This window comes from Aplysia californica, unplaced genomic scaffold, assembly GCF_000002075.1.
Source record: "Aplysia californica isolate F4 #8 unplaced genomic scaffold, AplCal3.0 scaffold00500, whole genome shotgun sequence".
Lineage (NCBI taxonomy): Eukaryota > Metazoa > Mollusca > Gastropoda > Aplysiida > Aplysiidae > Aplysia > Aplysia californica.
Genome location: NW_004797770.1, coordinates 359,032 through 374,628, shown reverse-complemented (window position 1 = coordinate 374,628; position 15,597 = coordinate 359,032). Strand labels below are relative to the sequence as shown.

General features: G+C 40.7%; 2 protein-coding genes across 2 annotated transcripts in view; one reads left to right on the top strand and one right to left on the bottom strand.

Moving 5' to 3' along the window:
* The window catches only part of LOC118478327 (b(0,+)-type amino acid transporter 1-like), a gene marked incomplete in the record, with an annotated part of 30,018 nt that extends 22,642 nt beyond the window's left edge, over nt 1-7,376 (bottom strand). Inside the window, 1 exon segment of the mRNA XM_035971761.1 lies at nt 6,955-7,376.
* A 1,495-nt stretch (nt 7,377-8,871) lies between these two features.
* LOC101861385 overlaps nt 8,872-15,597 on the top strand; it is a gene marked incomplete in the record, with an annotated part of 18,389 nt that continues 11,663 nt past the window's right edge. The window contains 5 exon segments of the mRNA XM_005105897.3: nt 8,872-9,022; nt 9,992-10,186; nt 10,739-10,970; nt 11,414-11,507; nt 12,954-13,071. Coding sequence (XP_005105954.2) covers nt 10,099-10,186; nt 10,739-10,970; nt 11,414-11,507; nt 12,954-13,071 — 532 coding nt within the window.

The window sequence follows — 15,597 nt, the reverse complement described above, 5'->3', positions numbered from 1 at the left end:
TAAATGAGTAATGACGCCACAGCAACAAAGTGTTCACTATAAGTTACGTATTGGTGTGATTTGGACAATATCGGAAATATCTTCATGATCATCATCATATACACAGGCTATAAAAACTAAAGTGTGTACATAAATATTTTCATCATCATCATCATCATCATCATCATTATCATCATCATCATCATCATCATCATCATCATCATCATCATCATCATCACTGCCTTTCTCACTCTGCATCAGGGCATAGGGGCATAGGCCGCTCTTTTCTGTTTATCAGTGCACGTGACAAAGATCGAGACACTCGATAAAAAATCTCCTCTTTTGAATCGAACTTGGTTTTCTGCGTGAGGCAGCGAAGCGCCGAACCGCTACACCACCAACGACAGTTATTAAGTGATATCTTTGCAGAGAATAGAGAACTAGGTACCGTACAAGTGGACGCATTACCGACTCCTGCATTATTTGACAATCTGGGAAATAAATCTGCCGTGTCGCTACTTCAGAACGACAAAGTTCTGTCTGCTCGGCATCTAGTTTTGAGGAACTTGACTTCAAAGATTTTGAGTTTCACAACATGTCAATTCTTTCAATATGGTTGATAACAACTCCGAGTAATCTTACTATTTTGATAGAGCAGATGGACCATTTCGTTTCTGATCTTCTGGTCTTAGTAAATCAAAACAGCCAAAAATGTTAGCTAAAACGATGTAATTCTGATGTAGCGAGGTGTCTGACGTGTAATGACTTGGCTCTCTGCCACAGTGCCTTATAACCATTACTTCAATTCACATGACGTGAGAAACTCTGTTTTATAGAAAATCTCCGTCTTTCTGCTGAGAAAATGTATCCCGCTCAGCCCAGGTTGACCCTGACAGGCAGATTGTGACAGGCTGAAATGTGTCAATGTCGGCGTAAAGTAAGAGAGGTGTTGTGAACGACCGTTTCCAAGCATGCCAACATCTCGTGGTTTCCGGTACTCTGGCCCGACATACTGTAGCCAGTGCAGAAAAAGGTTGCGTCACAACATCTGATGATTGTCCCTTACCCCCTCCCCCAAACCCCCCAACCAGGGGTGGCTCGTGGGGTTAAAAAGTGGGCGTGCACAATTAAGCAACAGCAGGTTGAAGATAGTCAAGGGCATAGTAAATGGGATGGTAGGATCTTTGAGTTGATGAAGGAGGACCATATGCTTTTATTTTCATTCTTTTTGCTGGTCGCTTTGATTTCTAGAACTAAATCTGTTTGTTAGAAAATCAATTTCCTTTATTCCGCATCGGAACTGAACACTCGAGTAATAACTTTCACCCCTCCACTACAAAAACCATTCAAAGGCACAACACATAGGGCGGTGACTTAAGTATGTTACGTTCACCCCCCCCCCCTCAGGTTCACGGTCACAGAGTCGCTTAAAATAGCGGCAAGACAATGAACCAATCACAATTCACTTGAGCACTCCGCTGGATTGCTCCGGGGATCACAAAATTTTGGCATTGAATAGTGTACAGGCTATCGCTTTTATTTTTAGACTGCCTACTGTGGGCTATGTTTCGTGGGTGCACATTTGAGATGTGCCGTCTTGTTAATATTAATGTACCGCCAAACTCGCTACGAGTGACGTCATCGCTTGGGTTATCCCAAAGGGTGATTTATAGGTCAGATTGCCACTGTTGAATATTCTATTACGTTCAATTAAAGCGCCTGGACTTTGGCATGGCATAGTAGATGTTTTACGGCGCTTTTGACACAGAAATGACAGTTACAGCGCCAGCGAGGACCTTGTTTTGATATCATATTTTGCTAGTGTTTATTTCTGAAGTCTTTTATTTCATGTTTGTGGGTGCTTTTTGTAAAATAACATTTTAAAAATTTGGGCGGCACTGCACGACCGTGCTCTATGGACGAACCGCGCCTGCCCCCAACCCCCTCCCCCAAAAACAAAAACTACCAAAAACCAACCAAACAAACAAAAGGTAACTCAAGAGCAAAATATTTTTTTTAAAATGAACAAAATCTAGCCAATAAAGAACAAAACAACAACCCCAAAACAAAACAACCCCCCAAAAATCAACACCCCCCCTTTTTTACAAGCTAACAACATCAACCATGAACACCCCCTCTCTCCCCCCCCCCCTTCTCTCTCTCTCTCTCTCTCTCTCACCCACTTTCTCTCACTCTCTCACTTTCTCGCTTTCTCTCTCTCCTTTCCCCCTCTATGCACCCCCCCTCCCCACTCTCTCTGTCTCTCTACTCCTTTCAAGGTACCTCAGCTCCAAATTAAAGGTAAATTATGATAAGTAAAATAGTGTTTGACTGACACTTTTTTGCTGGATTAGCGTCATTGTGCTCTTTACGAGTCAACAAATTCATTGGTAAAGTATATTTACCCCCCCCCCCAAAAAAAAAAAACAACAACAAAAAAAAATAAAAAAATTATAAAAGAAACTAATAAGAACAAGAAAACAACAGCAAACAAACAAACAAAAATAAAACAAAACAAACCAAACCAAACAGAACACGTTTAATTGCTTGTAACCTATAGACCTACTTGAAAGTTTTTCGTCAAACAACAAGCAGAATGCGAGAGAGCATTCGCCTTGAACACGATTCTGCATAAAGGCTGGGTCCTTGACAAATGAAAAGAATATATATCATTAATTCGAGGGCACTTGAACCAATGCACACAGAGGTGTTTGAAGGGAGACCCAAGTGTTTGATTCCACGGGTCATAGTTTCGACTTGGGGACGTACCAAAAGGTTGCATGTATCCGTCGTGTTAGGTGCAGAGAAGTCCTTTCTTTTTAAATGTGCGTGTGTGTGTGTGTGTGTGTGTGTGTGTGTGTGTGTGTGTGTGTGTGTGTGTGTGTGTGTGTGTGTGTGTGTGTGTGTGTGTGTGTGGGTGCGTGTCTGTGTGTGTGATTGTGTGTGTGTGTGTGTGTGAGAGAGAGAGAGAGAGAGAGAAAGAGAGAGAGAGAGAGAGAGAGAGAGAGAGAGAGAGAGAGAGAGAGAGAGAGAGAGAGCATGTGTTTGTAAGTGTATCTGTATGCGCAAGTGTGTGTGATCTCTGCCTCAACCCCTCTTTCGCATTTAAAAAGTCGAAGGTAAATCCCAAACTAAGCAAAATCAAACGAAAAAAAAGTAACCCCACCCCCCACCGCCTATCCACACCCAGTTGAACCAACGGTCAACTGCATCGTTCCCGATTATGACACCAACTGATCATCTAGGGCACGTCCTCAACAAAGTCACAGAGTACAGCGAAGGGCAAACAGAGGGGAAAAGGCAGGTCACGACAAATGTTTGTTTGAAGAAGCAAGTGACAAAATAAGGGGAAAAAAAGAGAAAGTAATTGTAGATGTTTTAAGCCCCCCCCCCCCCCTTCCTCCCACCTAGACACTCTAAGTGGATCATTTGAGAGGCAGAATACTTTGACCCTGCCTGTAAAGACCAATTCGGATACGACGTTCCAGCAGATAGACGGAGATGCCCGACAAACACGCGTTCCCAACACGGTAATCGAACTCACGTCTTCTGCCCGCGACGACGAAGTGCATAATGTCTACACAACAGACGCCAGAATATTTAGATAAGATTCTGAAATCACTATTTAAAAAAAACCTGTTCCCAAGAGACAGTTTTGGGTCAAGGGCGATACGTGGGAAAAAAAGGGTGCTGCAATACCAAACGAAATAGGGCAAAAAAGTAGAACCAGGATTTAGGGGTAGAAGTAGAGCATAATTATCATACTTTGAACTATTTGACAAGGAGCAAAAATCCAGGGTCTCTGGGAGTTACACTTAGGTCGTAAAGGAGGAGGAGCGAGCTGACTGGGATCTTCAAGGCGCAAGAAAATATGGGGGTGAGTGGTGGGTGTGCTTCTCTGTTACCGTTAGCATCAGGGGCGGCTCGTGGGTCTAAAAAATGGGCGTGCACAATTAAGCTATCGCAGGCTGAAGATTGTCAAAGGCATAGTAAATGAGATGGTGCATAATTTTAGGATCTTTGGGTTGGTGAGGGAGGTCCTCGTGCTTTTATTTTCATTCTTTTTACTTGCCGCTTTGATTTCAAGAACTTAAAATCTGTTTGTTAGCGAAACATCGAATTCGTTCATCCTGCATGAGAACTGAATACTCTAGTAATAACTTTCACCACTCCACTACAAAACCATTCAAAGGCACAACCCATATTAGGACGGTGACTTAAGTATGTCACGTTCACCTCCCCCAGGTTCACGGTCACAGAGTCACTTAAAATAGCGGCAAGACGGTGAACCAATCACAATTCATTTGAGCACTCCGCTGGATTGCTCCGAGGCTCAAATACTTTTGGCATTGAAAAGCGTAAAGTCTATCGCGTTTATTTTTAGAATGCCTACTGTGGGCTATGTATCGGCACTATTCGGCAGGAGCACATTTGAGATGTGCCGGCTTATTAATATTAATGTACCGCCAAACTCGCTACGAGTGTCGTCATCACTTGGATTATCCCAAAGAGCGATTTATAGGTCATGTTACCAGTGTTGAATATCCTATTGTGTTTAGTTAAAGCGTGTGGACTTTGGCATGGCATAGTAGATGTTTTACGGCGATATAGACATAGAAATGACACTTACGGCGCCAACGAGGACCTTGTTTTGATATTATATTTGGCTTGTGCTTGTTTCTTGCTTCTTTAATTTTATGTTTGTGGGTGCTTTACAAATTAGAATATTAAAAAAAAATTGGGCGGCACTGCATGACCGTGCTCTATGGACGAACCGCGCCTGGTTAGCATAGTTCTTTAATAAAAGTATTATGCCAGCAGCTATCAACTTCCTTGCACAGTAAGAGAGGGACATTTACTTCGCGTACTCTGACGAGCTTAAGACTGCTCTTCTTTTTCCTCCCTTATTATCTTTATCTTATTTTTGTTTAAGTTTCACCGTAGATCTACCTTTAGACTTGAAAATTGCTGCACATGTGAGTATAAATATATAAGTTAGTTTAATTCTCTCTCAACACTACAAGTTCAATTTATTTAACCGGTCGGATTTCCCACAGGCTGGAGACAAAACGAAAGCAAAGCGTGTTGAAAACTCCCCAAACAACCAAGGTTCGAGATAACCTCATTGACAATTCGAACAAAAGCCATCATCTCCATATGAGCAAGGCGCAATATACCAAACCCACCCACCCCGCCCCCATTAACATTGTTGTTCCTAATTTACCACAACAATTTTCGCTGCGTCTCGCAATGTACGAATAATTAATTAGGTTGGTGGCACACGGTGAGACGCGCTATATTGTCTCCCCCCTCTCTCTTCGTGGTTGCCTCTTTAGCGTAACCAATACTTCGTTGACCATTTTTACCAGTGCGATGTTGTGCTAGGCACGCAATGGGAGAACGGTTTTAAGAAGCAGAGCCAATAGTCCTGCAGAAAATTCACGTCTTTTTTAGTTTTAGTAGAGGGTTTTACGGCGCTCGCAACTGAAATTGACGTCTGAAACAACAAAGCTATGTGTAATTTCGAAATAGTATCTTCGATTTTTTTTGGGTGCCATTTCACACTAAAGGGCTGTACAAGGTCGTGAATAACAAAGTCTGTCTCCTTTTACCTTTCTTTTTCATGAGTCAAAATGAGCTAGGTCTACTTCACGTAAACAATGTTCGTATTCTAGCGATGTTGGCATGCACAATAATTTAGAGAGTAAGTCAATATGACTTACTTGCCACAATCATTATTTCGTATTTTAGTCCAATCTTGTGCTTGGCACACAACACCATAATATTTAGTAACAAAGTTGATCATTGGTAGACACTAGACACATCACGTTTGAAACAATGAAACGTTTGAGAACTTTTGTAAGCTAAAAATAATTTATTATTTAAAATTATGCGCTCCTGGCTGCACAAAAAGGATTTTACACGAAAGAACCAAGTTACAGTCATTTTCACAGAGAAAATGTACGCGTTACTCTCTTGGGACTAAAGGGTTGTACTAAGTCCAGCAAAGCATTTTTCTCCCAATTACCTTTCTCTTACAAGAGTCAAGTGGTTAACGCAATTAGTAGACTATTATTACAGCATGCAAGCACAACAAGAGCGTTGATACAGAATATATAACGTAAAATAAAGTGTTGACCTGTTCCTGTCTGAAGAACAGACAACAAGTCTGACAAAGCGAAATAGAGCAAAAGCCGGAATTTATCATTGTAGAAGGAAAGAGAGAGAGAGAGAGAGAGAGAGAGAGAGAGAGAGAGAGAGAGAGAGAGAGAGAGAGGGGTAGAGAGAGAGATAGATAGATAGATAGATAGATAGATAGATAGATAGATAGATAGATAGATAGATAGATAGATAGATAGATAAATAGATAGATAATGAGAGAGAGAGAGGAGGAAGAGGGAGACGGAAAGAGAAAGATATATATATATATATATATATATATATATATATATATATATATATATATATATATAGAGAGAGAGAGAGAGAGAGAGAGAGAGAGAGATAGAGAGAGAAAGAGAGAAAGACGAGAGAGAGAGAGAGAGAGAGAGAGAGAGAGAGAGAGAGAGAGAGAGAGAGAGAGAGAGAGAGAGAGAGAGAGAGAGAGAGAGAGAGAGAGAGAGAAAGGCAGACATGTACCCATGAAAATACAGAAAGAAAGACAGACAGACAGATTGATAGAAACACATACATTCATACAGACAGATAAACCAACAGACAGACAGGCAGACAGACCGACCGACAGTTACTTGAATTGACTTGTATTTGCAGAGACCAAGACATAGAGGAAAAAACAATGCAGGAACAAACAGACACATAATATCTTCTGGTGCGGACAGCAGCTCTGGAAATATATGGTAGAAAAATATCAACGCTTGAAATCATCAAGTGTTATACAAGTTATATCAAACAGCGGTAATCAGTTTTACAACGGCAAAGCTGTCCGTTGCGTTATTGACAAAATAATTTACGAACCTTTTTTTAAATCTTTTCTTTGGGGTGGCTGAGTTCCAAAGGAAAAGAAGATATTCACAGTGTTTGCGTCACTTCGAGTTACCATAAACCTGGATGCTGATTTGTCCGAATGTGTCGTATACAGACAGTCTAATCGTCTTGTAGTAGGCCTGTACGTTTCTTATTTCTTGCAAGGCGTGACAGGTATAGAGGGCTCTGAGGAGAGATAGGGCACCATAAACAGCACGAACGTAGTTCGTTGGAGGACACACAGACACACACACAAACACTTTGAAGTGCGGTCGCACGGATATATAGGTCACTCGCAACTAGAGGCAGGAAGACACTGTTACCGTGAGACTATTTCTCGAGATAAAGTATACTAGGCCTATGTGTTTGAATGACCCTCCCCCCCCCCTCCCGGCAATCTATGTTACTGACTTTGTAACTTGAAAATTTATTAAGACTGGACAGTTGCTTTATAATTCAGTTGTTTTGTTTTTGGATGAGGTACGCTTAACTTTGTATGCTTACGCTTTTATTAATATGGCTATTTGTTGCTGTTGCAATCTGGTATATTGGCTTTTGGGGTTAATTCATCCCCCCCCCTTTCATACTACTGACAAGTTACCATCTTTGACTATTTTATATAATGAAAAATGTTCCCACTTTGTTGATCAGTGAACAATTCTTAGAAGTAAATAACGTGATTCCTTTTCGGGCTACCACAGAAACACCACTATTGTTGGATCTGCTCTGTATTGAAACTGAAGAATCCACAACAGTCTAAAAAAAGGCTGCGAATGGATGAATGGATTACTTGAAATAGGAACGTTACCGACAGTAAGAATTATTAGTTGTTTGTAACCTGTAGCCTCTCGCTCTTGAGGGCAGGGGTGCTTAGGCTAGTCTGGCCAACATCTCTGTTCACGAAGATAGACGATGTAAAGAACGGTAACATCGGTATGTCTTTGGTGTCAAAGTAATATTATAGGCTTCTAAAAAAAAATCTTTAGAATCTACCTATATTTTCTCAGTAAATTTGAGAATATCACGGATCACAAGAAAGGACAATGCGATTGTTAGTGTGTGCGTTTGTGAGTGTGTGCCCGTGTTTGTGTGTGTGTGTGTGTGTGTGTGTGTGTGTGTGTGTGTGTGTGTGTGTGTGTGTGTGTGTGTGTGTGTGTGAGAGAGAGAGAGAGAGAGCGCGTGCGCGAGTGCGTATGTGTGTGTTTGCAGAGCGGGGCGGGGAAAAGGGGGGGGGGGGGTCCTATGTAAATATTTAACGGAATGCGATTTAGAATTAATTTATTATTTTACTCTACCTAAGAAATAGTTCTGTCTGGGTCAATAGGGCAATTGGGGGTGGATTGGAAGCATGCCAGTTTGTCACTGGCCTCGACTGCGCCCTGCATAATGGAAGTTATCACTGACTCTCCCAAAAAGAGTAAATGAATTATTAATTGATTTGTATGAAATGAATTTTATTTTTCAATTGTTTTTAACGAAAGAACATTCTTTCTTAATATTTTTAGAGTAATCTGCTTTGATTTGATTACAAAAAGGAAGAAATATTGAACAACACAAGCTGAATTGACATTTTAGAGGGACTATCTCCACGCCATCAATTTGCAGGTGGAGAATAAAAAATACTTTAGTTACTACTACAGTGCTAAAGTGCTGTAATTGACTGTCATCAATACTCAAATACCTAAATGAAATTGTGACAAACTGGGCAACCCCCGGTGGATGTTTCAAAATAATATTCCTATCCTAGTCTGAAAAAAGGGTTCTTTCTTCCACTCCCCCCTCCCCCCTCCCCTTTGGAGCAACAGTTCATTACATTATGGCGCATTTCTGTGCGACATTTTAGATGCATCAATATCCGCACTTTTGTGAACAGCGAGTGGAAGCACTAGCCGCCATTCGCATACGTCACTATTTTATGCTGTAAACGTTTCTACTGACAATAAACTTAGAGGATTATAGAAAAAGAAAACAAAAAAATAAACACAATTTTCCAAGCTAAAGTGTGTTTGTCCGTTTTAAGCTAGAGATGGGTGCATAAGTGGAAAGAAACGAGAGACAGGTTAGTTTCAAGAGTACTAGACTCTAAATTACGCATTATGATGTAGTAGACTCAAGACTCTTTTTACTTTTATATTTTATTGTTATGTTTTAAGTAACCAGATGTAGATCTAGATATATCTAGATCTATATCTAATCTAGATCTAGATCTAATCTACGTCAAGAAGTCTTGATGAAGATAGATCTAGATCTAGAAATAATCTAGATCAAGACTCTAGATCTAGGCTCAAATGCATACACAGGTGGTGAGATTGTTGTTGAGACAATGAAATTGAAAATAGGCTATCTCAGAGGTCTGCACTGAGAACTTTAGGACCTCCTTATTTGAAAAACTATCTAATCTAGATCTGGAAACTATCAACTGGATTCTTATTTGGATAGAGCGGGGGAAAGCAGTTCCACCCCCACCCAACTGAAAACAATAGACCCTAGTAGAATTCTTCCATAATAATATGATCTCCAACCAGAACACAATACATCCCTTCAGCTTACTAACAGGCCTGGGCTGTGCCTGTTGCTTGTTCCCTGTGTATTGTTCCAGTATTTTTTTTTACCGGCTACCCGTGATTTCTGTTCTAGATCTAGATCTATACCCGAGCAAACCAGACACGGTCTTCTTTTTCTGACGCACTACGCCTTTTAGAGACTCTGTGGATCATTTGTCTGTTACCTTTGTTACCTCCTAGCAATATTCAGCATCTAATGTCGCTATTTTATTCCTTGAATATACGCTAGACACTCTCTTTAACTAGACTGCCGTGAATGAGCACAATCTATTCCCGTTAAGAGACGGCCCTGTTCCAAGACTAGGTAAATGCTCAGCTAGGCCTTACTAAGCATAATGCTTTAAAAAAAAACCTTTTAGCTTTTATTTTACTACTTTTCTTTTCTGGGGTACACATTCCTTTGTAATGTGGCCCAAAAGCAAAATACGGGACCATCCATAGATACCTTTCCATTTTTTCCACAGATCCAATTTGGAGACTGCACTGACCTGACCGAACAATCGCAAACAGAAGCTGACGACAGACACTAGAACCTGTGCTACTGCAGGTTATAATCATTACCGTGACAACCATGGACCTGGACGATGACAGTTATGTCGACTCGTATTTTTATAATTCTCACCAGCATTCATCCTCAATCTTGGGAGCAGTATTTGAAGGTAGGAAACCTATCTCCATCTATTCTCACCGACATGTTTCTCTAATTTTTGCTAAAAGTTGAAATCGGGTGGCGGCGAGAAACGTCCTCGAAAATTTCTTTTATTATCAAATTTGACGAAGAATATCATTCCCAAGTCAACTTAAGTCTTGTTAACTTTGACTTGGGAATAATATCTTAAAGATATTTTGAGTGGTTGATGAGAGGTCGACAGTATAACGAAAATAGTCTCTTCATCACACATGATAAACACCTGAAACCCAGACCATTTATTAATGTTATACAGCAGATTTAGTTGCTTTCCACTGTGCAAAACTTCTAGATAGCAGGGTTTTTTAAAGCCTAGTTTTCCTAACATCATCCTGTCTCTTTGCAAGAAAATGCCCCCCCCCCCCCCTGCCCCCCCAAATCCGTGTTATGAAACTTCTTTTTAGGTGTCCTCAGTCACCTTTTAAAAAGACTCATGATGTAACTAGAGCTTTGCATTTAGTTCTCATTCGTTTACACTCACCAACATTAAATATTTATTTAAACGTTTCTACTTTTGTTGCAGGACTCAGGAATGCCCAGCTTAGATTCTACAACCAGGCTTTGTCTTTGGCGTCTGTGGTTGATACGATTGTCTTAAATTCGATTGAAGCTGTGAAAGGTAGCGGGCCATCCTTTGATTTTGAAGCAGCTCGCCTTAAACCCCAAGCTCATTCTGCCGCCTTTTCTGGGATGCCCTTCGTGGGAGTGATTTGTTCTGGGAATGGCTGCAAGGCTGTTCTTGTATCTCTAGTGACGTAAGTCTTCTTCTGAAAAACATTTTTAGAGAGACAGGACATACATGTGTTTGTTTGTGGGAGTTAATCATACGCACTTGTGTGATTTTGATGGAGATAGAACGAAAGTGAAAAAAAAAGAGAAAGAAATCGAGAGGGCGAGAAGCGCAAAAACAGACAGACGGTGTGTTTATGAGTTTGTATGAGTGTTTTTGTGTGTTAGAGTGTGTGTGTGGGAGAGAGAGAGAGAGAGAGAGAGAGAGAGAGAGAGAGAGAGAGAGAGAGAGAGAGAGAGAGAGAGAGAGAAAGAGAGAGAGAGAAAGAAAGAAAGGGAGAGTTAGACGGAATCAGGGGTGGACAGAATGAAAGACTACCAAATAGTGCACTAACTGATTGCTTTTACTTACGGATGCAAGAGCGCACTCAGGAAACATTCACGCCAGAGAGTAAATTTTGCTTTTCAGCTTCGTGTTTACCTTGGGAATCTTCTCAGTGGCCACCTATGTGTATTTGAAACAGAGAAATCGTGCCGCCCAGATGTTCCTTATGAAAGTGCAGGTGAATACGGATTCTTCATTATTCTGTACTTCGTCAATCGTTCCAACAACGCAACCCTCGAGGCCGTCAGCGTGTTGGCACTAAATGAACACGATCCACTTGGGAACCCTTTCACACACTTAAAGAAATGGAAACTTCTTCACCAGCAGCAGCAGCAGCAGCAGCAGCAGCAGCAGCAGCAGCAGCAGCAGCAGCAGCAGCAGCAGGAACAACAACAACAACAACAATAACAACATTGGCAACAAAAACAAACCACATCATCAACAGCAGCAGCAACAGCAACAACAAAAATAAAAGATTAAAGTAATTATAAAACTTTATCCCAAAAATATAGGTAGATCTAAGTATAACGACATTATTTTATGTTATACTTAAGCCATAAATCTATCATTGAATATCTGTACTGAAAAGGCACTCTTGTGCTCTGCTAGTTATTATTATCCCAAAAGATCCGACAACATTCTAAAAACACAATCAGCTTCCCGGGAAGCATTCCGTTGGCTTATCTGCCTTCTTTCAGGTGCTCAGACACAAGCGATACTGACAAGATCTTTACTGGGCTTCAAAGGCACCTATTTGCGCTTTGGTTCATTGAGGGATATTTACGACTGGTGTTTTCGCTAAGAACTTAACATATGTTTTTGACAGTGATTTGAAATTATGAACTAAACGACGGCACTTAAAAAAAACAGAATGAAATAACTCGAACGTTACTAAGGGTTACAGCATCTAAACGAACGTGAATCTTTGATTGTATTCGCTATGTATTCAAATTGAAATATCTGTTTGGACCACGAGACAGGACCAAACTTTTCTGCTGTAATAGTAATATGTTTGATCGTTGACTGAAGTCATGCCTGATTTAGGGAAGATCAGGATAAAAGATGTATTAATTTTGCGTGTTGCAACAAAGCTTTCCTTACTAACTCTTAAGAATATTCAGTCTATGTCAGTTATATTTTTGCACCACTTTGATTTCCCCCTTTTTATTTGGCCTTTCTAACTGAATGGTGGTCCATGTATTAGGTGTGTCTTTTTTGACATCAGCCCTCTCCTTCCTTATAAGCGGAATTAGTCATCAAACTACACAAAGGCACGAGCCCTGCTATAGAAATGATTTTACATTACTGAACATTAAAAAACTTAATTCCAATATCCGTAATCCTTATCTAAGAAATGGTTTTAAACTATCGTAAATCTTTCATATACACGCCAATATAATTTAGAGCATTCGAGAGGTGGCTACTTTGACCCTGTTTACTAGAACCATCTCGGTTTGGGTCGGGGATTCAAATTTCCAGCAGACAGATTGCGATACTCAAAAAAAGAAACAAAAATCTCCTCCCACTTGGGAATTGAACTCATGTTTTCTTTGTGCACCGACCAAGAGTCTAACAATTACACCACCCGTTTGGATATCATGTGATAGTAGCCCAACTATTCCAGAACGGACGCCAGCCTGTTCAGGATTCACACCCCTCTCAGACGAAGGCAGCATCAGACACTTGTACCGAGAAACATCCCGAGGTTCAAGATGCTGAGGAGGTCTCACTGATAGCAACCGGTGAGCTTTCACAGAAATAATTTTCCAATTTCTATGACCCTCATGCGACAGAAACGGCCCTCAAATGGGTACCATCTCAATGACTTCCCCATCACAGCAACAATATTCTTTCAGCAATTCTGAGTGTATGAAATTGCTCCAATAATGTACAAAATATTATACTTTCTGTTTAACAACCAATAATTTGTGAATTATTTTATAAGTGTTTTATGCATATCATGCTGTTGCGGCCAAACTTACGCCTTGAAAGAAGAGAAAGTGTTTTTCGTTGTATTTCTTTTTAGCCTACAATCGTACTCTCTCTCTCTCTCTCTCTCTCTCTCTCTCTCTCTCTCTCTCTCTCTCTCTCTCTCCCCCCCTCTCTCTCTCTCTCTCTCACACACACACACACACACACACACACACACACACACACACACACACACACACACACACAAACACACACACACACACACACACACAAACACACACACAGAGACATCTTCTAAACATTTTCTTTGGAAAATCGCCCAAGCTGAGATCATATCTCCACAAAATTGCGCCAGCAGACAACCCAGATCCGTCCTGTCGAGCCTGCAAGGAGGAGGACGAAACTATGGACCATGTGTTCCTGAGATGTCCCGCCAGCTATCGTGCTAGAACCCGTCTGCTGGTACATTTCAGTAACCCACTTTCAGCACTTTTTAAGGACCCCGGGCGAGTGTTGAGTTCCTGCGTGCTGTCGGCATCGCTGACCGTTTAAGAAGCCACAGCGCCAGAAGAGAGAAAGAGAGTGAAACATTTTCTTTCCATCTCTGTCAACATTCCTCGTCTTCAACGCCAAATTACCAGTACTATAAATAATAATATATTACCCCGAAACTATCCTCTTTTCTATTGCCTTTGCCAGGCTCTCCACCAATCGATGAGTTACTGTCAGCCAACAATTATATTTAAGAAATGAAGTAAAAAAAAACGTACGCAGAAATTAATCAATCAATCGTCCGGGACCACATATTTGAATGAACCAAAGAGAACACCAGTCAACAAACAATTAGTGTACAAATGAATTTTATACACAATACTTATTATAGACCTCGTAATCAGAAGCTTGCAAACCTGTCTAGCTTCTGCCTGGCAGCAGTCAAAAAAGAGATGAGCTCAAACTGAAATGTAGCAGTGCAATTGATCGATCAAATTCCTCGGTTAATCAAGCAAAACTCTTGCTCCAATAAACTGGCGGAATGGTTGCTTGATCAAGCAATACATCGGCCTGAGGGACCGTCCACAAATGTCGTCAGCTCAGAGGGGGGAAAGGTGGGGGGGGGGGGGGGGGGATTAGTGAAAAGGTGACAACGTCCCTAGCGTCGCAGTTGATAGTCATCAGCAAAAAAACCCAAAACTTATTTATTTTTACTTCATCCAGAAAGACAATGATTTTCCAAAAGAATGACCTATGGTGAAGATTTCGAAAAATGTATAATATTTTACACCATAGCAGCGTTTGTGGTGCCTGTACGGTAAAGAGAAAGAATCATTTTAATTCTTTTTCACATTAACGGTTTGAGATTCGTTATTTAGGTGGACAGAATGGTTCTCCTGGGTAAAACACACCGGCAATGGTAAAGTGAGGTAAACACACAACAATTACACGCAAATATTCATCGTTGTCAATAATCAAACTCCAAAATTGTTTAGTCTTGTTAGTAAGTAGAATAAAGTGAATTCCATTCTTTTTTGCAGTCCACAAAATTAGTTAGTACCGTGTTTAATATTGTTAAGGATCAAACCAAGCAGCCACTCTCCAATTTCTAACTGTCATGATTCTTTAACCGTAGCTATGCCATGGGAAACCAATAGCACAATCTGGTAATTTATTGTCTCGCACCTAGGCAGAGGCTAGATTTAACCACGTCTTGGTTATAAACCTTTATTCAAATTTCCAGCAGACAGATTGCGATACTCAAAAAAAAAAGAAACAAAAATCTCCTCCCCCTTGGGAATTGAACTCATGTTTTCTTTGTGCACCGACCAAGAGTCTAACAATTACACCACCCATTTGGATATAATGTGATAGTAGCCCAACTATTCCAGAACGGACGCCAGCCTGTTCAGGATTCGCACCCCTCTCAGACGAAGGCAGCATCAGACACTTGTACCGAGAAACATCCCGAGGTTCAAGATGCTGAGGAGGTCTCACTGATAGCAACCGGTGAGCTTTCACAGAAATAATTTTCCAATTTCTATGACCCTCATGCGACAGAAACGGCCCTCAAATGGGAACCATCTCAATGACTTCCCCATCACAGCAACAATATTCTTTCAGCAATTCTGAGTGTATGAAATTGCTCCAATAATGTACAAAATATTATACTTTCTGTTTAACAACCAATAATTTGTGAATTATTTTATAAGTGTTTTATGCATATCATGCTGTTGCGGCCAAACTTACGCCTTGAAAGAAGAGAAAGTGTTTTTCGTTGTATTTCTTTTTAGCCTACAATCGTACTCTCTCTCTCTCTCTCTCTCTCTCTCTCTCTCTCTCTC